At 38.0% G+C, this 24,145-nt stretch overlaps 1 protein-coding gene across 3 annotated transcripts in view; it reads left to right on the forward strand.

Moving 5' to 3' along the window:
- Positions 1–24,145, forward strand: part of KIDINS220 (kinase D interacting substrate 220) — a 75,185-nt gene that overhangs the window by 17,773 nt on the left and 33,267 nt on the right. For all 3 annotated transcript variants that reach the window (XM_058019770.1, XM_058019771.1, XM_058019772.1), the window contains exons 9-22: positions 1,643–1,741; positions 4,065–4,163; positions 4,828–4,926; positions 5,861–6,038; positions 6,561–6,725; positions 8,075–8,254; positions 8,604–8,769; positions 9,646–9,797; positions 12,147–12,436; positions 16,170–16,310; positions 16,929–17,172; positions 17,340–17,428; positions 18,405–18,549; positions 20,129–20,291. In XM_058019770.1, coding sequence (XP_057875753.1) covers positions 1,643–1,741; positions 4,065–4,163; positions 4,828–4,926; positions 5,861–6,038; positions 6,561–6,725; positions 8,075–8,254; positions 8,604–8,769; positions 9,646–9,797; positions 12,147–12,436; positions 16,170–16,310; positions 16,929–17,172; positions 17,340–17,428; positions 18,405–18,549; positions 20,129–20,291 — 2,210 coding nt within the window. The remainder of the gene's footprint in view (positions 1–1,642; positions 1,742–4,064; positions 4,164–4,827; positions 4,927–5,860; positions 6,039–6,560; positions 6,726–8,074; positions 8,255–8,603; positions 8,770–9,645; positions 9,798–12,146; positions 12,437–16,169; positions 16,311–16,928; positions 17,173–17,339; positions 17,429–18,404; positions 18,550–20,128; positions 20,292–24,145) is intronic.

Below are 24,145 nucleotides of genomic sequence, written 5' to 3' on the forward strand. Positions count from 1 at the left end.
AGATGCTTGAATTGAGAACATAGGGCATCTGACATATCTGGAACATAAGACTAATTATGAACTAATCTGTAGGTTTGGGGTGGGATAGTGCTGCTAAAACCATAAACCATGGATTCTGCAAAAAAGAATGTATTCAGCATGTACCTTTATCTTTTACAATGAAACTTTTTACGAGGAAACTTGCATATATGAGAGGGAGACTTCAGCTCTGGGTTAAGAGATGTAAATGTAACGCTATGTACCTGACCCATAAGTGCATTACTCAGTAGAAATGTGACATGAACAGTGCCCACAGTGGGAATCTGCTTGCTGGCAGCTCAGGATTTTATTTGGTCATTTATACAGGTGCTTTGGGCTGTCTGCAGTGCCCTCCTGACAGGGAGGTGTTTCTGGAGTGTCAGAGACAGGTCAAGCACTGCAGCCTTGAGGCTGTAGTTGGTTAGATACCTGAACTTAGCTGTCTCTGTCAGGGTCAGTGACTTAGTTCAGAGAGGTAATATGTTTTTGACACTGCATAAGGTGGATTGCTTGGGGTTGCAGAGAATAGAGGAAAACTTTCTAATGTTTGCCTCATAAATTTAAAATTATTTTGGATGCATTTTCCTGTATTTCAAGTATCAGTGCATTTCTTAGATGGCAGTGTACTGAGCTATAGTTATGTCACAACAAATTTGATCTCAGGCACATAGCAAACTTAAAATATTTAAGAAAATACATTGCAATCCTCTTAGCACCTCTTTTGCCACAATGTTCTGCAACGGTCTGCATTTCTGTGCTTTCAGGAAGGAGAAATTACAGCTTTCAGCACAGCTGACTGTGTTCAAAAATACACCTAACAACGAGTACTCTTAGTTTCAGATGCTGGAGTAGGTTTTGATAAAGAAAGTTTCTTGGTTTGCAGCCAAGTATGTAGTGACTGATTGATGGGGCATTTCCTACTGCTGAGTTCTCTGAGTCCCACACCTGTGATTGTGCTACACTTATATTTATTTTTCCTGTTTCATCCTAAAAGGAGTAATAGGCAGTTTAAGGACTGTAAGGTAATTTCTGAAATTCTAGCATGTCCTTAAGTGTGTTAAAATCAGAAGCCTTAAGCACAACTGTAACTTTGTTTTATGTACATAGTTTCATTTACCACACTACATTTTGTTTAAATTTTGGTCTGAGATGAAATTAGCCTTTTGCTTTTTTCTTTATAATAGCATAGTGTATTTAAACAAGATAAATTTATTTAAAATTCTTGAGGAGCTTTTGTCAGCTGTGAAACATCTCTAAGAGATTGACAATATTCTTGTTTGGTTCTAAGCAGGTTATTACTATGAGTGCTTGGTCTTCCTGGTTGGCTTTTTTCATATTTATTATTAATTTATGCTGGGTTTTTTTAGGATAGTGGTTTAAGCTAGATGTATTTATGGAGTGTTTGTTTTCTTGAACAATTGAAAAAAAAAGTCAAGAATTTTTTCTATTAAATACCCATTTTTTAGAGATAGTTCTATTTTCTGTATCTTTTTTAAAATGAATGGAGATTTCTTAATATGAATAGGCATAGTGCATATTTGGAAGCTATAATTCATTCTATGTTGCATTTCTTATTGGTAAATAATGTTAATTCATGTTCAATATTCTTTCACTTTTTTTTTAGAGTGGAGATACAGTGTTGATTGGGGCTGTTAGAGGTGGTCACGTTGAAATTGTGAGAGCCCTGCTCCATAAATATGCTGATATAGATATCAGAGGTCAGGTAAGTGCAACAGTGTAAATGTTAGAGTATTTCTTAAATAGGATGTGAATCTTTATACCAAACACTTATACTGTGTTCCTGAAAACAGAGCATTAAAGTTTGCACTGTCTACTCTGTAGGAAATTCAGTTCCATCAAACAGTAAGATAGATCATGTTGCTGTGCAGGTTTTAAGCTATAAGATACATGTAATTGTAATGGCTTGTTAAGCACAGCTTTTTCACTTAATTGTATAATGGTTGAAAAGCAAAAATTGTAAACTGAACTTCATCTGCACTACTGAACAGATTTAGAATAATGGCATACTTTTAAAGACACTTAATATAATGATTTAAATCATATTTTAAACAGAGTATCAATGAAATGTGATGCACCAGAGATTATATCTGTTGTCAGAGCAATTCTGTCACTGTGCTTGGTTGGTTCTTGTCTCCACCAATTTTCTGTGTTCCTTTCTGTTAAACACTGTCAGTGATTTCTGTGTTTTCTGCCTACCCCTTCTTTCTTTTTTGTCCTTCTGATTAAGGTATTAGTTTTACTCTTGTACTGGAAGCTCTCTCATTCAGCATGGTACTTCTGTTTGTTACATTCAATTTGCTTTCTTTTGCTTGAAGCTATTCAAACCACTCTGCTTTGTTGGCACGTGGGTTCTCCCAAGTTGGTACACAAAACTAACTAGTCACTGAGAGCTGCAAAGTTTCAATGCCTGCTGCTGCTGCAGAGCGTCTCTGAGAAGCCAACAAGTTTTTATTCTCAAGAAAAAGTAGCATTAGAATCTCTTCCTCTAAGCTGACATTGGCAACCTGTGTGTCTCAGCTTCTGGCTGTGACGTGGGTTTGCAATCTGAAGCTTTTCAACATCTTGCTGTGACTGAAGCCATACAGAAGCAGCAGGAGGATGCAGAGTCTTTGGTAGCAGGGAAGCTTGTGACTTCTGGCAGCATGAGGCTGCTTGAGTGGCAATTTGCAGTGGTTGATCTAGACAACACTTCTATGGCCTTACAGGAGACACAGCAGGAGTCAGTAACATCAGAGCAACATTTTGGCTCCTCACTTCAGATCATAGTTTAGGACCAGCAGTATCAAAATTGGAGATAAGTGCTAGTTCCCTGCTGGGAGCAACTTCCCTGCTGTTTGGCACTGCAGCACCTGCCTGCTGGCCTGTTCTGGGGAGATGTCACAAATTTGGGCAGTCAACACATTTCAGAAATACTGCTGAGTCTTGGCCAGCCTTCCAGCAACAGTGTTCCTGGCTGATCATTCATTGATATGGTCACTAGCTGGTGGATAGCTTCAGCAGATAAAACATGACTGAAAGACCATTGAGAGCGGGTGTTGGGGCAGGTGAGGGCTCAGGCAGTTTTCCTCAGCCCTTCTGGGAGGGGCAAGGACCCAGCTGGGAGCGCGTGGCTGTGTGACTCATGTGCAGCTCAGGCTGATGTCTTGGAAGCCAGCTCACTGAAGGACAGAGATGATGAAGCTCAAGTGATTGGAGAAGAAAGAAATCTTAGTGACTGGGCTTGTTAAACTGTTGAGAAAGGCTTTAAACTCAGCTTGCTTTGAAGCCCATGAGTGGAAGAGAAAGAGCTGCAAATGAAAGAAGCAGGCAAGGTAGAAGGCTGCAAGGGACACTTTGACATTCCTGCGTAGAAGTAGGTGTGTGTTCAGAGGCTATTCTTAAATGTCTCTACACAAATATGCATCAAACAGAAAGAGTCATGATGCAGTCACTAGGCTACAGAAAGATGGTGAAAGTCTTCCCAAATGTGAAAACTTTCTGAGTAGCACACATCCACACATCACTGGGAGGAAAAGAAGATGACAGAAGCAGATTTGTGGCTGTGAACCTTCCCCCAGGTTTACTGATGAAATATCTGGCTGATTAGCATTCTGGTGCTTTGTGTTGACTTTCTTGTCCATCTACTTTTATAGCTTCCCAGCTTCCAAAGCCTCTGAAAAAAAGTTGGTTTATTTCATTAGGTAATTCGTATATTTGAGTTAGAATTGGATACTTACATGTAGTTTCAGAAACTTTTTCAAGACAGATTAAGTCTGCTTGGATTGTTAAAGCTTTTAAAACATTTCACAAAGGTTTTAAAAATAGCTCTATACTCCCTAGCAAATTTGCATCCTCCCCTCTAAATTCTTCTGTTATGCCAATTAGATTTGTTGACCTTTCCCTTTGCTTTCAGCTTTGCTAAAAATTGCTGTATTATGTGCAGTTTTCAATATATAGTAGTTGTACTTTAAATACTTTTTTTGAAATTAATCCAACTAAATGAAAGTACTGTTAGTGAGTAATACTCTCCTTTTTTTTTTTTTTAGGATAATAAAACTGCTTTATATTGGGCAGTTGAGAAAGGAAATGCTACAATGGTGAGGGATATCTTGCAATGCAACCCTGATACTGAGACATGTACCAAGGTAACAGAATTTTAATTGAATTGCTTTCTTTAATATCTGTTCTTTTCTCAGCTCTTGTGTGATGTGAAGATCATACCACATTCAGTTTTTGTCAAGTGTTGGTACCTTGAACACTGTTAATTTTTTTTTCCTGAAATAAGGCTTCTCAGCAATAGTAAGGTTCCCTATGTTAATAAATATGATTTGCTGTTAAATAGCAAACAGGGATAGGAGGGAGCATGTGGATTCTTTACCTCAGCAACATTGACATGACCAGCAATAAGGAGTAAAGAGCAGGTGCTACTGGAAACTGAGGAAAGAGGTTTCTGATATTACTAGGTGTGAGTTTAGGCATGTGCAGCAGTAAGGAAAAAAATAAGAGAATAGTTGGCACAGCATTGGAATCTTTTCATATATCTTGTATTATATCTGAATTTTGTCTTTCTCTATTTGACACTGTTATTGACAGAAATGTGTTTTTTTCTTTGATTCTTATCAATCTAGAACTGGGTCTGGGATACTTTTTCACAGACATAGGTGCTAAAGTGGTGTTGCTTGCACAGTAGCACATTTAATTTTAATGATCTTAAATTTTTTTGTTTTAATTTGTTACCCAATCACTATTTCTTTTCCTTGGTTTTGGGTAGATGGAGATCTTTATATTAATCCTTCTTTTCCATTTTAGGATGGTGAAACACCACTTATAAAGGCAACCAAGATGAGAAATATTGAAATAGTAGAACTTCTTCTGGATAAAGGAGCTAAGGTCTCTGCTGTAGACAAGGTAAAGAATATTTGTTTGTTTGTATATTTAATAATTTCAGTTTTGCAGCGGGATTTTGGAGAGGGCTGTCAAGGCTGTCAATACAGAAAGAGAGATTCCCATATGGTTAATAATGAAATAGACGATAAGATGTAAATGCTTAGTCTTCCATATGTTTAATAATTAAATAGATAAGAACACTTAAGTGTAAATTTGTTTCCACCATTAGTGTAATGGTGGATTTTGATTTGTTTTGTATTAGGGTGCTCTTAATTACTTGAAAAAAAAAATCCAGGTGAGGAATAAAAACTTGCTCAGATAAAACAGCTAATTTTTAGTACACTTAAAGAAGAGCATACAGAATGGTTGTCATTTGTCACTAATGTTAGTTTTTGATTAATACACATGAAACTAAAGGATGCCAAGGACAAATACAGCTGGTTATTGCTGTCTTGTTATGCATTACCTGCTTTGACTGCAAACCTCTTAAATACAGGAACATTCATTTGGTGCTTTTTTAATCTCTTGTTTAGGGTGAATAAGTAATTATATTGGTTTGATGGAATAAGAAAGCTTTTACTGGGAAGTTTTTGGGGAAGTCTGAGCAGACATTGAAACAATTGTAACAAGCACTATCTCTGGTTCCAAACAAGTCCCTGAATTTGCCTGTAGACATTTGTTTCTACACAGAGACTACAGTTTTCATGAACTTCAAGATATTAATAAGCATTTAAGAAAGAAGGCAGTGTCTGAGGTTTAGCATTCTAAGAACTGCTTTTTTACATGTCTTCTCTGAAACATTTGTAATGCTTCTTCAAGGGCAAAAATGCTTGCTTGAAAGTGTCCTAAAATTTATTTCAAGGAAATAGTGCTTCTGAAACAGTGTTGAACATACAGTGTGTCTATAGTTTTAGGAATTCCTCTTAGATATTACTGACTTTTCACTTAATTGCAGAAAGGAGATACCCCACTTCACATTGCTATTCGTGGGAGAAGCCGTAAACTTGCTGAATTACTCCTAAGAAATCCAAAAGATGGTCGATTGCTTTATAGACCCAACAAGACAGGAGAAACCCCTTACAATATTGACTGTAGCCACCAGAAGAGTATTTTAACACAGATATTTGGTGCCAGTAAGTATAAGTTGTTTTTTTTTTAAATCACTTGTATGTTGACAATCCAGTTTATTCAATTATGTATTGAAAGGCGACTACATTTTTTTAATGTTTTAATGTTGCACCTAACAGGAAGGCTTAAAAATAATCAGTTGGGAAAAAATCCCATCACTCTAAAAGCCTGGCAGAGGTAAAATAACCTTTTATTTTGATTTTAGGTGTTAGATACTACGTGACTTGTGTTGATCGATCACTTTGTTTTTATTTGGATCTTGCTTGTGTGGGAATTACTTTGTTTGACTTCTGGTGGTTTGGGGTCTTGAATCTTGCAGTAGACTTCAATAGTTGTGATAATTATGTATCATTTATGTGGATGATTTAAAATTCCTTTGAACAGGAATGTACAAAGAACAAGAGCTGTTATAGGGCAGGAGTATATATACAAATATGGGTCAATGTGTCATGACTTTATGTATGAAAATTGTTGTACTGAAGAGCTTTCTTAGAGCAAAGATGTATAGCACAGTGTTTGTGTTGCAGGACACTTGTCCCCCACTGAATCTGATGGTGACATGCTGGGCTATGATCTGTACAGCAGCGCTTTGGCTGATATTCTGAGTGAACCAACCATGCAGCCCCCCATCTGTGTAGGCTTGTATGCACAGTGGGGAAGTGGAAAATCTTTCCTGCTTAAGAAACTGGAAGGTAAAAGCTTGATTTAGTCTTTTCAGTACTTACAATCTATCTATGAAAAGCATCACATTGGAGTTACTAGTTTTTGTGAGGATTGTTGGTCCATGTGATGTTGTATCTGATCTCTGTTTCTATGATGAAAGGATTTAAATTTTGCTGTGGTCAGTTCATCCATAGATTGCTTTGTTCAGTTATACAATGTCAAGACAGTCTTTAAGTGCATTTGTCTATTTTCCTGTGAGTTTCCTGCAGCAGTGAATCTACCTTTTAGGTACTGCAGAAAGTCTGACTGCCAAAATATGCCTTGCTGGGCCTGTTTGTGTGTCAGATGAGGTTCAGACCTCTTCTGCAGTATTTATTTATTGTGCATCCTATGTGCCTTTTTCTTTTCAATGCTTAAGAACAATTATCGGGCTATTAATATTTTATTCTCTTTAGTGTATGTTCTTTGCATCTAGTTTTTCTTCCCCTTTCCTGTTTCTTATTTTTGAGTTTTTTGAACTTTCTGAAATGACAGAGGAAGGCAAATGCAGTTCTATGAAATGAATCAATATTATTCCTGATGGGTATAGGCATCTTATTTAGTTTTAGCATTTTCTTATAAAGGGTGTTTTTCTGAGAAGTTTCAATATAATTCAAAATAATTCTACCAATCTTGGTGTTTCTTACTTTCTGTTATTTCTCTATTAGCCAAAATGGGATTTCTGCATTCATTTTTTTCATTTCCTCTTCCATGTCATAAACAAAAAGCATATACAAAAAGAGTGCAATATTTGTTGCCGATGTGCTTTTACATTTTTAAAGCACTTTCTCGATGTTTTCTTCCTGTTCCTCATTCCTGTTTTTGTTCTGAATTGTGTATCTGTTATTTCTTACTCCATAGAAGCGAAATAAGTTCCTTCAGGAATTCGTGTTTTAGTAAAGTAAGAATCCACAAACAGAAATAATACCACAGCCTTCACATTGTACTCTTATATCTGACTGTGTGAGGAGCACAGTCCATGTTTCAGTGATTGAGATTTTGGGGATTGGGTGGGGTTTTTTGACAGATTTATTTTTCTCAGAGTCATAAAATATGTTTTACACTTTTGCAGGAGGATTGCATGACTTTTAATGTGCTTTCAGAAGTAGCAAATCTGCAGCAAGCAATCTGAGTATTGTGTATTTAAATATTTTCATTCATTGCATAGATGAAAACTTAAGGTTTTGTATTGATGTTTGAAGAAGAATTCAAGCATCATTGTCTTTTTTTGGATCAATAATCGAGATAAGTTATCCAGTCTACTGGAAAAGTTCTTTTCAAAAATGATCTGTTCTTTAGTGACTTCCTATGCTAACTGGTCTTTGTGTTTTTGTTTTAGATGAAATGAAGACTTTTGCAGGACAGCAGATTGAACCTTTGTTTCAGTTCTCTTGGCTTGTTGTATTCCTCACACTCATGCTGTGTGGAGGTTTGGGTTTATTGCTTGCCTTCACTGTGGACGCAAAGCTTGGAATAGCAGTGTCACTCAGCTTATTAGCTGTTCTCTACATTTTCTTTAGTAAGTCTTGTATGGAATTCATGAAGGTTTTTATCTATTTTTGGGATTAAATATTGCTTTGTAGATATGCTTTGCCATTCAGAAAAAATACTAAATGGTTTTGTAGACAATAAGACCCCTTTGGACCTTTTGTTTTGCTGGTATTTGTGAGAGGGCATTCTTGAGAACAAAGAAGGATTTTGTTTATTAATGTCATTGTGTTACTCTTACCATTCTCATTTTTAGCCTAACTACTAAAAGTTCATAACTTCCTTTACAGAACTCCATACTTTATCTGTTCAAACTTCCTGATTCTTTCAGCTGTCAATGTTGACTAAATTAAAACCATAACATCTTTTTAATATTTTAGCTGTCATTTACTTTGGTGGCCGGAGAGAAGGGGAGAGATGGAACTGGGCCTGGGTGTTAAGTACAAGGTTGGCAAGACATGTTGGATATTTAGAGTTGCTTCTCAAACTCATGTTTGTGAACCCACCAGAACTACCAGAGCAAACCACTAAAGCTTTACCTGTCAGGTTAGTTATTTCATTTTTTTACTCTTGAATAGATCAGTCAGGCTCACTCTGATCCTTCTCAAACTGTGTGTTTAATGTGCACATTTAGCTTCCTAGGAAAATTATTGAGATTCCTATTAGAAAAACAGTAGCTCTGATCATAAACTTTTCAGTGTGAAGAAGATAGTAGTGCTCTCAAGAAAAACTATCCGCCAAAGTTGATGGAAGTGCTTTTTAGAATTAGGGATTTTGGCTATTGTACTAATGAAATTTTGTACCAGATAAAATAAGAACTTATGTATGTTGTGTATTATCTATGTTTATTGCTTGTTCCACTGATTACTTCTGTTAAGGTTTGGGATTTTTTTTCCTCCCTGTAAGTAGAGCATCAGACTGTTCAAAGCTTCTAGTTTACCTGAAAACAGGAAGATTTATGCTGTGTGTTTGAAAATTTAATTTATATCTATTGCTTAAAGACTTCTATTTTAACCTCATGATACTTTTATGTCATCTTGTGTTTCTGTATTTTTCTAGTCCTCTATAAATATTTGAAAATAGATCAGAATGCAGTTTTGAAAATATTTGTCAATATTATGGTTTGGCATCATAAAGATATTTTCATGTTTTTGCTGTCATCTGAGGTACTATTAGTGATGTGACAATTTTTATCTTTAAAAGAAATCAAGTTTTAGAATAGGAAGTGGGGCAAAGAAGAGGTTGATAAATAGGAAAATAGTTAAATTCCATGTAGATTAAAAAAAAAAATTAAGTGTTTTACATTTTGTACCACTTAAAAAAACTTTTAAGTACAGAGATGCAGCAAGACTTTTGTTTTAGTTGCCAGAAAATACTTAAAGTTTTCTGAGGTATACAAAATACATGCTTTTTCTCTTTCAGATTTTTGTTTACAGACTACAATAGACTGTCCAGTGTAGGTGGAGAGACTTCACTGGCTGAGATGATTGCTACCCTCTCTGATGCATGTGAAAGGGAATTTGGTTTCCTAGCAACAAGGCTATTTCGAGTTTTCAAGACAGAAGATACACAAGGTGGTTGTCTTTTTTTTTTTTTTACCTGAATGACATTTCCAATTATTCCATTTCAGTGCACTGTTACCAGGGCTTCTGTTTTTTGCATTATAAGCTCTTTTTAGAAATTGTTGTAGCCAAGCAGAAATTCATAGAGAAGGGGAAACTCTTTGTTTGGAAGAGAAAAAATGCCCCATTTTATTTACTAATCTTGATTTTATTAATATAATAAAGGAATATCACCTGTGAAGTATAGTTTTCAGAAATGGCAGTGGAAATAGATATTTATATTGCATCCTTATAGATGCAGCATATTTCCATAGAAATTAGGTCAATGTGTCTGAGTCAGATAAAGGGAAATGTATGTTTTGTGTATTGCTAAGAGAGGTTTGTTTAGTTTATTAGATTTTAATTTAGAGCTTTTATGAGTGACCACTACTTATTCTTGGAAATAATAAATGTGTTTAACATGTTGGTCCAATCCTATAAATTGCTGTGATTAGTGCAAGTAAGGGGGAATGAAGTGTGCCTACTTGATCCTACAAGCTTTTTCATTCTGTTTCATCTGTAGGTTTCTAGAAAAAGAAATTTGCAGAGTAGAGTATGATATTGTGAAGAAGGAGTACTAGGGCTTAACTTGTAATTAATTGAGGATTTGTTAGTACTTAAAGTTTAGTGTATGTCAGTTACTTCTCATTTCTTTTTGTCCGCAAATTGAGGAATCTGTCACCTGTCTCAATGCGAAATGTTTAGACTCTTCTGTCCTGCAGAGGCTGGAAAAAACACACTATGTTTGCTGTGTTCAGCTGTATGCTGAACACAACTTACTCCTCATTGTTCTTTTTCAAATTCACTAAGTGTGCTTTATGGAAGAGATGTGTGGATTATTTAACCCTTTTTTCCATGTTAGGTTCTGCAGTTCCTCTCCTTAATCTCAGTGAAACAGCTTTCATGATGCTGTAATTTCTCCTGAAGATGTCTTGGGAATGGCAGTGTAGTGCTGGCTTCTTGTGATTATTTGCAGTAATCATCTTTTCCCTTTCATTTGTAATTGTACATTCACTTGTATTCTTTGCTCTGTTGCCTTCCTGTGCTCTGTCTAAATATCTATTTGATGAATTTATTCTATCTATTTGATGATTTTACACATTCTGTCCTTTTCTTGAGTTGTTTACAGGCCCAGGGTCATAGGTTTATTACCTCTAGATGTTCACAGAAATTCCACAGAGGTTTAATTTTAGCCTTCTGTATCTTAATTTTTGTTATGTCTGTAAACTTGCAGACATGCCTCTTTCAATTGTCATTACATTGTTCATGATATTTGTGTCTCTCTAATCCAGTTCTGTCTCTTTCTAGTAAGAGGATGTTTACATTTCTACTTAAGCCTAGAACTGAATCTAATTATATCTGAGCTGTTCCCATTCATTTCTTGCCTCTCACTTCTGTCATTATGCATTTCTGTTGCTTTGTCCTTCGGCACAATCCTGTAAGTCATTTATGTCAGCAATGTGAAAAACCTTTGCAGCTCATGCCTTGGTAGAAAATAATATGGGCCACATATTAACCTTGAGTATTCTTTCTACTTTGATTTTCCCCCTGTAGTTCAAATACTGATGTTTAGCTCTCATAATTGTGCTTTAGATCTTTGCTATTCTGTTCTTTGTTATCAACAAATGTGTCCAGAAGACAGCAATCTTCTAGATGTACCACTGGATCTGTACAGGTCCTAAAGGCAGAGACTGCTGCTTTGGAAAATGCTGTTTCTTTGGTCACAGATTTAGCTGTGCTAAGCTCCAGCTGCAGTATTTGCTTCTTTCTTATCAGTCCAGTTGAAGTCAGGAGCTCTGTACTCTCCTCTGGGGCCCTTGTGAGCTGTCTAAAGCATATTTGCTGCAGTTTTGCAGTTTGTGTGTGTTTTGGCATGCAAGAAAGGATGGCCTCAGGCTGCAGCTTGCAATTTTGGTTTAATTCTTCAATGGTACCATTACTATTAAATTATGTAAGTACCAGGTTCCAGTTTAAAACCAAATAGTTCCTGTACTGTTGTTCTGCAATTTATTTATGTAAATACACTTTACAAAGAGATGCCACAAAAGGGGTGATAGCCCTGATACAAAATTGTCATTTCTATCCAGTGTGGATTTCTTGAAATTATGGAAATAAACTAAAGATTAAAGGAATATCTCTGCTTCATAATTGCCAAGAATTTTGACAAATAATAGATTTTTTTCTCCACTGGTTTGTGACTAGATGGTAACACTGCAGTAAGCTTTTGTGCCAGTTAGTGTTTTATGAGAAGTATGCAAGTTAATAGATTTTTCACTCACCTATCATTGTACATTAATTATAACAGCAATGCTTGTTTCCTAGGTAAAAAGAAATGGAAGAAAACTTGCTGCCTGCCATCCTTTGTGATTTTCCTGTTCATCTTGTCTTGCGTTGTTTCTGCCATCGCCCTGTTGGCGATTTTTAATGTGGAGTCAGCCAACATGACAGTGAACGTTATTCTCATAACAGTGACCTGTATTGTTGGCTTGGCCTTCTTCTTGAATTGCCGCACATGGTGGCAGGTGATGGACTCGGTTTTGAATTCTCAGAGAAAACGGCTGCACAGTGCTGCCTCCAAGCTTCACAAGCTGAAAAGTGAGGGCTTCATGAAGGTGAGTGTTTGTGTGAATTGGCCCTTAAAAGGAATGAAACAAACCCCCAGACATGGAGCATTATTAAATTGGGGCACCATTAATTTAATTAAGCTAAGTCTTACAACAGGAGAATGAGACTTGGTGAGTTTTTACTAAATGGAACACTTCTGTGCCAGTGGTAATTGTGCGTAGTATATGACATCTATCTGCTTAATCCTGAATGTTAAATTTGGGGTTTCAATTTTCTGATTTTATTTTTTGCTGGGAAGAAAGTACTTGGGAAAAAAATTCTCAATTACCATTATTTCATAAAAGCTTACTTTAGATCACAAGATGAGAAAGAATAGCTTTGAGAATCTTCTAAAGGTGTAAAAACAAGCCTAACTTTGTCTGTCTGCAAGACCTCTTTGCTAAGAAAGGAACTGTAGCACTGAAAGAACATTATAAAGCACTCCATTTAATGAAAAATGGTATTTCATGAAAAATGATAGAAAATACTATTGTTTTGCTGTCTTGTATCTATAAACTGATATACTCTCAGGCTGTCATCAGATATGCTATATGCTCCTCTTTGAAAGTAAAATGTAGCATCATGATTTTTAGCTTTGTAGATTACAGCCAATGTATAAAAATCTGTTGTACAAATATTTTCCATACAATAGAATAGTTTGAGTTGAAAGGGACCTTTTAAAGGTCAGCCAGTGCAACCTGACCTTGAATATTTCCAAGGATGGGCATCTACAACTTCTCTGGGCAATCTGTACCAGTGTGTTACCACCTCATTTTAAACAAACTTCTTTCTTATATCTAACCTAAATTAACTGTCCTTCAGTTTTTAAAACCAATCCTCCTTGTCCTCTTGCAAAAGGCCCTGCAAAAAAGTTTGTCCTCATATTACCACCAGGCCTCTTTAGGTACTGGAAAGCCACAATAAACATCTCCCCAGAATGTTATCTTCTTCAGGCTGAATAATCCAAATTCTCTCAGCCTTTCATCACAGCAGTGGTGCTCCATCCCTCTAATCATCTTTGTGGCCTTCTCTGGACTTGCTCCAATACATTGGTGTCATTGCTGTTTTGAGGAGTGCACAGTTGGATGCAGCACTGCAGGTAGGGTCTCACCAGAGCAGAAAAGAGGTGCAGAATCCCTCCCTCACCTGCTGCCCACACTGCTTTGGATGTGTCCTGTGCAGCCCAGGACACATGTGGCTTTCTGGGCTGCAAGGGCTCATGGCTGGGCCATGTCCAGCCTCTCACCCCAGCATCTCCCAAGTCCTTCTTGGCAGGGCTCCTGTACATCTGTTCATCCCCTAGACTGGAATGATACCAAGGATTCAGTACACAGGTGCAGGGCCTTGCTCTTGGCCTTGTTGAACCTCATGAACCCCCTTCCTGAGCTTGTCTAGGTCCCTCTGGATGGCATCCTGTTCCTCAGGTGTGTGAACTGTGCCACTTATCTTGGTGTCATCTGCAAACTTGCTGGGCATGCACTTGATCCCTTCATTCATGTCATTAATACAGATATTAATCAACACTGGTCCCAGTGTAGATCTCTGAGGGACAGCACTTGTCACTGATGTGCTTGGGACACTGAGCCATTGACCCTTTGTTATTTTTTGCATCTCATGACAAGTTCAGCTCCAACTGTGCCTTGTCCTTCCTCACCACATCCGCTCACGACCAGAGTGTCCCTACACTCTTCCTAGCTTACCTGTGCTTGCTTCCACTGCCTGTGCATTTACGTCTTGGTCTTCGGTTTGACCAGCAGGTCTCTACTCAGTGCAGCCAGCTTTTATTCTTCCTTGCCAATTTTCTTCTTCTTCTAGGGATTACAGACTTTTGTGTTCCATGGAAAGCATCCTTAAAACATCTGCCAGCTGTGTTGTCCCTGTAGTCAGTTTTCCAGGGGGTCTGTTGACTATCTCCTTGAAGAGCTAAACGTTTGTTTCCCTGAAATGCAGTGTGCTGACTTTATTCCTTACCTAACCCATTTCCCTCAGGACTGCAAACTCCAGCAGTGTGTGATCACTGCAGCCCAGGATACAGCTCCAAGCTTGTCATCCCCAGTTAACTCACTTACATTAGTGACCATCAGTGCTGCTCCCCTTCTGGTAGGGCTTGTCTATTACCTAGCTGAATTCCAGCAATTTCCTGGAATGCTGACAGCTCGTGACAACATTCCAGTTGTTGGGGTCATCTGCGTTCCCCAGGAGGATGCAAGTCCACAAGCATGATGCCTCCTGTAGCTGGGACACAAAGACTTCATCAATAGGCCCCCCTTAATCAGGCCTGTTACAGACACAAACCCCAAGGTGTCATTTATTGCTCTGGTCCTCACAAATTTTTGTGCACTGACTCCACCAGTTTGTGGCTGCTTCTCAGAGGCATCTTTTTGTAATCTCTCCATCTCTTGATGTAGAGGGCAACCTCTCCTCTCCTCCTTTCTCTCCTGTCCCATTTGAACAGCCTGCAGCCATCAACAGTTCCACTCCAGTCATGGGATTCATCCACCAAGTTTCTGGAATGGCAGCTAGGTCACAGTTTTCTAGCAGCACGGTGGCTTCCAGCTCCTCCTGTTACCCAGTCTGTGTGCACTGAGGTAGAGGCACCTCAGCTGGGCTGTGAGCTGTGTCACCTTCTTAGAGGAGCACTCTTTAATTCCTTTGAAGTGTTTTAGTGGTGTTTCCCTGTTGGCTTCTCTAACCTCAGTAGTTCCTGCCTCATCTCCATAAGACTTCCAAGTATGCTCCAGTGTCTCCTGCACATCTCAGATGAGGGCCCTCACTAGCCCTGCATCCCTCTAACCTTGGTGTGTCATACCACAGTTTGTTTGAGCAAGCCTGATTCATCCCACCCCCTCTTGTTTAAAGCTGTGTCAGTTAACCCTGCTGGCTCCTGGTCAAAGGCTCTCTTCGCCCTTTGAGAGAGGTGAATCCCATCTGATGCCAGCATGCCTAGTGCCATGCTTTTACAGCACAGAAGACCTGACTGTGTCTTGGTACTGTGTTTCTTGACAGTTGTTTGTTGAGTGGTATTGATCTGACATAACTTCAGCCTTTAGGAGTTAGGTTCACCCTTTGCCATCAAAGGAGAGAAGTAGGCATTTCAGAAGAGTTGTTAATCTCCTGTTTTATGCTGTCATTGTGCACATTCTAATGAATCTACTGGTTAAGAGATCAGATTTTAATGTCTACCTGTTAGCTGCTGAAGTTAAGAAAGGCAAATTCCACCTTTGTTTCTATGTTATGGTTGGTTATTACATGTGTAACAATATTGAAAAGCCTAACAAATCTTCAGACTGCGTATCTTGAAGAGCAGTGACTGAGTATTAGAGTAAGAGCATAGTGTGCTTGGCTGGAAGGCAGATAGAAAACTTTGCTGTACATTTTATACAGAGCAATGTTTGAGGACTAGCTGAAGCCACAAATGCACTTTTATTTACTTCTGTTTTACTGTGCATAAATATTATTTTCTTAAATAACCTTGTAATGGCTTTTAAATAAGGATAGTTTGTTATATCAAAGCGGAATATATGTTTCTGCTGTACATTTTTGTTCAAGTAGGAAATAAATACATTGGAAGTGACATTTTAGGACTTTTCACTTTGAGTATTTGTAAATTTATTCTTGTAATCTTACTGAAGTATTTTTGGGAAAAATAGCAATCTGGAAAAGGAAATATATGTACTTTTATCAGTTTTAAGTATTATAGACATGTCTTTTCCTTCTTTTTTTTTGTTCATTTTTTTGTAGGTTTTGAAATGTGAAGTGGAACTGATGGCTAAAATGGCAAAAACCATTGACAGCTTCACTCAGAATCAGACAAGGCTTGTTGTAATTATTGATGGACTGGATGCTTGTGAACAGGACAAGGTTTTACAGATGCTTGATACTGTGAGTTGGATCATTTTATAAAGATAACCTCTGGATTATATGCATGATCTCTTCCACATATAAGCTCAGATAAATTCAGTTATTGTGTGTTTTCTGTAGAAAGAAAGCTATGTTGTGGTAATTAATATTTGTGTACATTGGCATAGCTATAATGCTAAGAGTGATGTGCTTTAAAAGTTGGAAATTAAATTGCATGTTAGTACTTTTGAAAAGGTTTGAAACGATCAAATATAAACTATGGAAAATAATTATTCTGTTGAAACAAGCTTAAAATGTTTGGAGAGTTTTTCATATTTTTACCATTGAAGTACTTTAGATGAAAAATATTTAAATGCTAAATATTTGTGGGGAACTAGAACATTACTGCATGATACATCCTTGGTGATGACTTCCACTGTAAATTCTGCTGTTAAATTGTTGAGTGTGCTTATTTCTAGCTGTGGATAAGTTCCTAATGTTAGATATCTCTTATAGAAGCAGCTGACATGTCCATTCATCTCTTGGCCTCTCTTTATATTCATTCCTTGAACAGAATGAATATAAAGTGTTGAGGCAAATGTTCAAGTGATCTGCAGCTACAGTTGTTACTAACAAGGTTTACTGTCTGCTTTTTTCCAGGTGCGAGTCTTGTTTTCGAAAGGCCCGTTCATTGCGATTTTTGCAAGTGACCCACACATTATTATAAAGGCAATTAACCAGAATCTCAACAGTGTTCTACGGGATTCAAACATCAATGGCCATGATTACATGCGAAATATTGTCCATTTGCCCGTTTTTCTGAACAGCAGAGGGCTTAGTAATGCAAAAAAACTGATGGTAGCTTCAACAACCAATGGGGATATTCCTTATGCAGATAGTGTAGGTAAGGTTCTGCAGGACGGTGATATGAGCATTACAAAATCAATGATCCAAAATCTGTGCTTTGGAAGAAATTGTCTAAATAATTGACAGATCATTAGTGTTATTTTTATGGGTCAGTCGAATATATATGACTGGAGAAGATGCCTACCTTTGTTTTCCTTTCGATAGGGTTGCATGAAGAGGTTGACAGGAGAGTTTCTCAGAACAGTCTTGGAGACATGGCCAAGCTTGGTAGCAAAACTGCTCTCAACAGGCGGGTGAGAAGGATTTTTAATCTAAATAGATACTGGTAAAAACTTTTTTTCTTTTCTGTTTGTTTTTGGTTTTTTTTTTTCTTTGACATTTTCAATAGTATCAACTTGGAAGACTTATCAAACCATTCTTATTAAATTTTTATAAATTATCCATATAAGAAAAGTCCATTCTTACATGAGTAGACTGATGCTCTGTCAAAGAGGAAAAAGTTTGCTTGGTCACCAAAGTATTCCTTTCCACAAAAAATAAATACAGCTCTCTGTGAATGCTGAGGTGATACAGCAGATCTGGTAGGAGCTATGGTCTGTGTGTGTATTTTGGATTTTTTTTTGTGTAAGCCTGACATCAGTTGTTGGAGGATGTTGCAACAAGAGACAGTAACTGAGTTAATCAAAGCAATATTAGGTACGAGACTTGTACTGCAATGTCTACCACATTCTTTTTCTGCTTTCTGTTCTTTCAAATTTACATAAAATCACAAACTGGCTGAATAAAAGGTATCTAGAAAGTTGTGAAAAGCAACACAGCCTCTGAGGATACTGAGGTTTTGGAGCTGCCATTGGTAGAGACTTTGGGAGTTTAGTAGTGGAGGAGCCTGATGGTCACTTGAATTTTTACTTGTGGTTAGTAAATGGGTCATATTAATTCACTAGAAAGACAGTCAGAAGTGATGATGGAAATGCTGAAAGTAGTAATCTTTCTAGAAAATATTGTGCTGTGCCACTCTATTTTGCCCTCAGAATTGATGTAGAAGTAAAATGTGTAACTCTTACCACTTCTTGGCTTCTATGGAAATAATGTTCAGCTTTTACATAGGTAAATCAGAATTAAATTCTTGTATGCCTGATATTACCTGTCAGCCTCACAGACTTACTCACAAAGGCTCTAACTTGATTATCAAGTAAAACTGAAGTATTTGAAATACATAAAAGCTTTTGATACTAATCAATATTCCTTGGGTTTTTGTTTCATTATCAGGATACTTACCGAAGGCGCCAGATGCAGAGGACCATTACCCGCCAAATGTCATTTGATTTGACCAAGCTGTTGGTTACAGAGGATTGGTTCAGTGATATCAGCCCTCAGACCATGAGGAGGTTGCTAAATATTGTTTCAGTGACTGGTAAGCGTGACATGCTGGTCTGCAGTAAACAGGATTGTGTTTTGGCTGCTTCTAGTTACACTCAGACTTTTAAGTATGTAAACTAAATTGAGCAAGTCAGTCCATGAGTTGCTTTTGAAAGTCCTTCTGAAGCAAACTCTTCCAGAATGTAAGAAAACATTATTGACCATTCTACATGGAATTTGAAAGATACATAATATTTGTTGTTCCATTGACTTCACTTGGGAGACAAATGATTCTAGTCTGCATTTTTAGGAAATTTTACATTTTTTTATTTTGAAATGGTATAAGAAAATTACATTTTTCAATTTCATAATACTGTGGTGTGAGCAAAGATTGTAGTGATGACATGTGAAAACGTAAGCTGTGAGTGGAAAACCAAGTATATATCCTGTTTATTTTTGCTATGAGTATTTGCATTTTTCCCTGAATGATTGTGTGAGGCTGATGAAAGCTTTTTGTCACCTGGTTTTCTTCAATAAAACACAGTCAAGACATTGGTATCTCTGAACTTTAAAAACTGGAAATAACTGGGAAAGGGCTTACGGAGGTTTAATAAAAACATGTTTTGTGTAGTAAGTGAATGGGGAGGGATTATTTAGTGTCTTTTCTATTACAGACACTAGAAGGCACTGGGTAGCCCTACAGCTACCCAGAGCAAAGAAAGTGAGTTACTTTTTACACTGTATAGTTAAGAGAATAAATGTGCAACAGATGTCAAATTCTGGGCTAACATTTTAAATAAGTGTTCTCTCTTAGCTTGTTACTGCAATTTGTAGCATGTAACCTGTCTTGTTTTGGCAAATTACAGTGCAGTTATGAAATTATAACAAAATCACAAAATGTTAGTTGTAAAATTAAACTTAAAAAAATAGACCTTACAAAAACACTTTTAGTGTAGTACAGTCTGTGGTTAGACATGGTGATTTCATAAACACCTTTATGAACAGAGCCTTCAGGCTGTAGGTTACATGTAATTACAGATACTAATAAAGGACTTACAGAAAATTTGCTGAAACTTCAAGTGCCTAAATTGTAGCATTGACTTTTTCTGTTTTTTAAAATAACCTGATTTGTTATTTATACCTTACCTTACTAACCTAAACAGGTTTTTTTCATAGCTATTGAAGTTGGCAGTTGTATGCTTAACTTGTTTTGACCACATTTCATATGCCAGTGCATAGAAAATCTGTCAAAGTATTAGCATAAAATTCTGTGTTTAGATGGAGAAATTAATGCTGTGTGAAATTCTTTATTGAATTTGGTTGAAGTAAGTAAAGATTCACCAGTAGCAGGATGATAGCAATTAGTGTTTAAACTGGGGCTGAAGTTGACAGTTTTGGAGAGTCTCATATTTTGACCAGTATTTGCAAGGATTTTTATTAGACTGTAAAGTTGTATTTTTGGATGCATCTTGCAATGATTTTGAATTTACTGAGCTAAAAATGTAATAGCAGGAAGTTCACACATCAGATAATGACATAGTAACATAGCTGTTACTTTGAGGGGAAACAAAGATATCTTTCAAAAGGGAGAAAAAGTCCTCTATGTTTTCTTTTATTCTTTCTTGTTCTTTTAGGTCGTTTATTGAGAGCCAATCAAATCACATTCAATTGGGACAGACTGGCAAGTTGGATCAATCTCACAGAGCAGTGGCCATACAGAACATCATGGCTCATCCTGCATCTTGAAGAGACTGAAGGTGTTCCAGATCACCTGACTTTAAAAACCATCTATGAGAGGTAGTCATTATTCTGGTAATGGTGTGCAATTTCAGTGATTAAAATAGTGATCGTTATTAATGATCACTAGAATAACATGGCTTTCAAACATTTATCAGGTTGTAATCTAAAATTCCCACAATCTCACCCTCTTTTGCTGGCTTTTGAAAACTTCTAAGTGAGTTTCATTGCTATTTGATGCACTATGTATGAATGAGTGCTTTGTATTTAAACCAAAGAGAACTGTACAGGTATTCTTTCACAGGCAGCTAACTGTACTTTTGTCTCTTGATATCCTTTTCATCTTTACCTTGGCCAAGCTACAAGTTGGGTATTTTTTCCACTTCTTTGTTAATCTGAAGTAAGCTCAGCAGAAACTGGCCTTACTGATAAAAATCTGTGAAGGTTTTGTGCTTAGCAGGTGTGCTATGGCAATGCCATGTGCTGCAGTTAGGGATGTGAAAAAGAGGCATGATTTTCTCCATTTCTGCTACTAGCTGCTTTCCAACAGAGCTGTCTAGGTATTACTACTCAGAACAAATTGCCTAGTGTTGCCAGTGAACATCTCTCTCCAGAACCCTCTGCTTGTAAGAAAGGATTTGTGGATTGTGACCTGATGACAGTGAGAGAAATGGAAGAGAGAGATGTGACTGATAGTGGGGCCTATAGAAGAAAAGCAGAATCTGAGAATCAGAGTCAGGGGGAAGAGGGAAAGGTTTGACTTGAATAAAATATAATGGAGATCAGGTGAAAAGAACAGCTGAGGTAAAGAGAGAAGATTGTGACTGACTGAACAAGTTACCAGAAAATCTAGAGATTTTGCAGGGTCCAGGGCAATGAACTTGGAGAGAAAATACTGGAAGTGTGCTCTGCAGTGAAAGTCAAGGAGTAGGAGATGAACTGTGTGAGGGTCTGGGGTGGGCGGAGAATGGTTGAAGTGTTGGGAATTGAATTAGGATTGTTTGAGAAAGATTGAATGAGTTTGGAAAAGTTGAAGTGCAGTTAGGATCTGAGCACAGAAATCTCAGAAGGTAGATGGATAAGAGTAGATTTGGCGTGATGAGACTGAGGATTGAAGACAAATGAAGAGGGCAAGTAGTAGACTGAAGTAGTTGACTGGCTTTAAGCTGGAAGAAGATACCAGACTTCACAGGTAAATTGAGTGCATGTTTAGAAAACATCTCCTCTAGAATATGGATAAAGTTTTTGAGTTTTGCATTTCCTCTGTGAGTATAATATACCTGTAAAATCAAAGGTAAAGCACAGGGAACCCATCTTTCCACTGTGTGTTCACACAACTAGTGTCACAAATGTTTATGTGATCAGCTAAGTAAAGTAATTCAGAATCATCAGGAATTCCCTTTCCTGTCATGCTTTTTATTCAAACTTCTCTTTGTTCAGATTTCTGTATAGCATGTTTCACAATTTTATATTTTCAGTATTTACCCAACAAACTCATTACAGTTTTCTGTTTGTTGGCACCCAGAGTAATAAATCACTTTGGGATGACTGAAGTCCAAAGATATCTTCAAGACATAACAATGTCCTCTGATAAACCAGAGGAGGTATTAGAGACCTGATTTATTTTCATAAATGACTGCTACAAACAACAAAACAACACAGTTATTTGGTACAAAAATTATAAAGCTAAAAGACTCAATTTCTTTAGCTTCTTAACAATTAAAGAAAAAATTTTCTAACAATAATGTTGCTGCATGCTCAGGAAGAGAATTGGTGTCTCTCAGCCCCTTCTGTTGAACCTGTGTAAGGAACTAAATATATAACTTTCCTGAAGTATTGACAAAGCTGAGGTCTCATCTGTCTGGTGATTTGGGTGATCATCTTTACCATATGCTCAATGTGAAAAGGTCTGTGAACTCTTCTCTGGGATTATATAGAGCTCTAAAAATTCTGTTTTATCCAAAGTAATCCTTTCAGTGTCATTGCTATTCTTTTTATCTGCAACTGTTTAAAGTAACTTGACTCAAATAACTGTTTCACTGTAATTTCAAAGTTAGTTCCTCTTCTAAAACTTCAGTTTCAGTTTTCTAAGTTTTATTAGTTTATAGAGCAGCTTTCCCATTTGGAGTCTCATAAATACCGGATCTTGATAATTATGTAGCTTGTTCCTGTACTGAGTTTGTTGTTCTCTGCTTTTTATTCTTCAGGGTTTTTTAATATCTTGATATTTTAGATCAGAGTCAAGAATATAGTTTTCCTAGTGTTGAATAGTTTTTGTCAAACTACTTTTTATTGTGGCACTGCACCTTTAGAGTTGCTGCTTGGACGTCTCTCGTCACTGAAAGGAATCTTGTAGGTTCTGCGTTAAATGTAAGACTTTGACACTTGATCACGTTCTCTGTGTAAAGAGAATCCTTTGATATTACAGCTGCTTTTCCAAATTTTAAAAGATCAAGTGTTAAAAAGCTTTTGAATCACAAGGATTCCCTTGCAGTGAGAACTCTCCATTGCCTTCCCCTCTGCTGCAGATGGTGCAGAGGGTGACCACGCTGGACAGACCAGTGACAGCTCCCTTCAGTGGAGGAGTTACTGTGGATGGTCGCTGTGTGCGGTGGGGGTGCAGCGGTGGGGATGGGGCAGTTAACCCCGTATTGCCCTGCAGATGTGTCCCCGAGGCGGGCTGTCCCCAGCTGTGTCCTGAGGCAGGCTGTCCCCAGCTGTGCCCTGAGGCGGGCTGTCCCCGCCTGTGTCCTGAGGCAGGCTGTCCCCAGCTGTGCCCTGAGGCGGGCTGTCCCCAGCTGTGTCCTGAGGCGGGCTGTCCCCGCCTGTGTCCCTGAGGCGGGCTGTCCCCGCCTGTGTCCCTGAGGCGGGCTGTCCCCAGCTGTGTCCTGAGGCAGGCTGTTCCCGCCTGTGTCCTGAGGCGGGCTGTCCCCGTCTGTGCCCTGAGGCGGGCTGTCCCCAGCTGTGTCCTGAGGCGGGCTGTCCCCGTCTGTGCCCTGAGGCGGGCTGTCCCCAGCTGTGTCCTGAGGCGGGCTGTCCCCGCCTGTGTCCCCGAGGCGGGCGGTGCCGCCGGGACTGTGCGGCGCGGCGCGCTGCCGGCAGGTGGCGCTCCCGGCTCGGCCCAGCCGCGGAGAGCGCTGGCGCCAGAGCCTTGGCTCGCTCCTTGCAGGAGAGAGCGATACTTTCATAACATACAAAAAATACGGAAAGAATCGGGTAGTCAAGCACTAAGAAGCAAAAGAATAAATATAGTCTTTAGTTAATTCTCCTCTATGCAGGCACAATGATATATGATTTCCATGATTATATGCTATTTTGCCTCTGTGAGATTCCCATCTTGTAATGTCCAGGATTTAATTTTGCAAACTAGTAAAAGAGAAGGCCATTTTTGTTACATTGCAGTGCTATCTTTTGGAGTTGAATGCAGTAACTAAAGTAAGACCATGAAACGCTGTTCCACAACTATTAGTCAGAGTTTGTGTGATGCTGGACTAGTCACTCTATAGTACCTTTCTCTTGGAGAGTATTCATGCCTCTGTGGGGAGGGAGGTGGTGTGCAGCTTATGGTTCTGTAGGCTGAGATTGCTAAGTACTCAGCTATATCTGGAGCTGCTGGGAGCTCTGCTTTCAGTTGGTGGAGTATTCTGGAAAAAAATGGATACCTCAATTTGGTAACTAAATAAATATACTTGTTATCTCTGTGCTTCAATTTGTCATTAAAAATAAAGCTAGCTAATATATTCTTATTATGAAGGCTTGTTGGGGAAAGTAAACTTGTCTTTTTGTATAGATACTGTGAAAAATATCAAAGACTAAATTGATGAGTATGAAACCAGGTCTGTCAGGAGAAGTGTATAGTTCCTGTTTCATACTATGCAGAGATGAAAAACCTACTGAATATCATATTGGGAACT

Source organism: Melospiza georgiana, chromosome 3, assembly GCF_028018845.1.
Source record: "Melospiza georgiana isolate bMelGeo1 chromosome 3, bMelGeo1.pri, whole genome shotgun sequence".
In the NCBI taxonomy this organism is placed as follows: domain Eukaryota; kingdom Metazoa; phylum Chordata; class Aves; order Passeriformes; family Passerellidae; genus Melospiza; species Melospiza georgiana.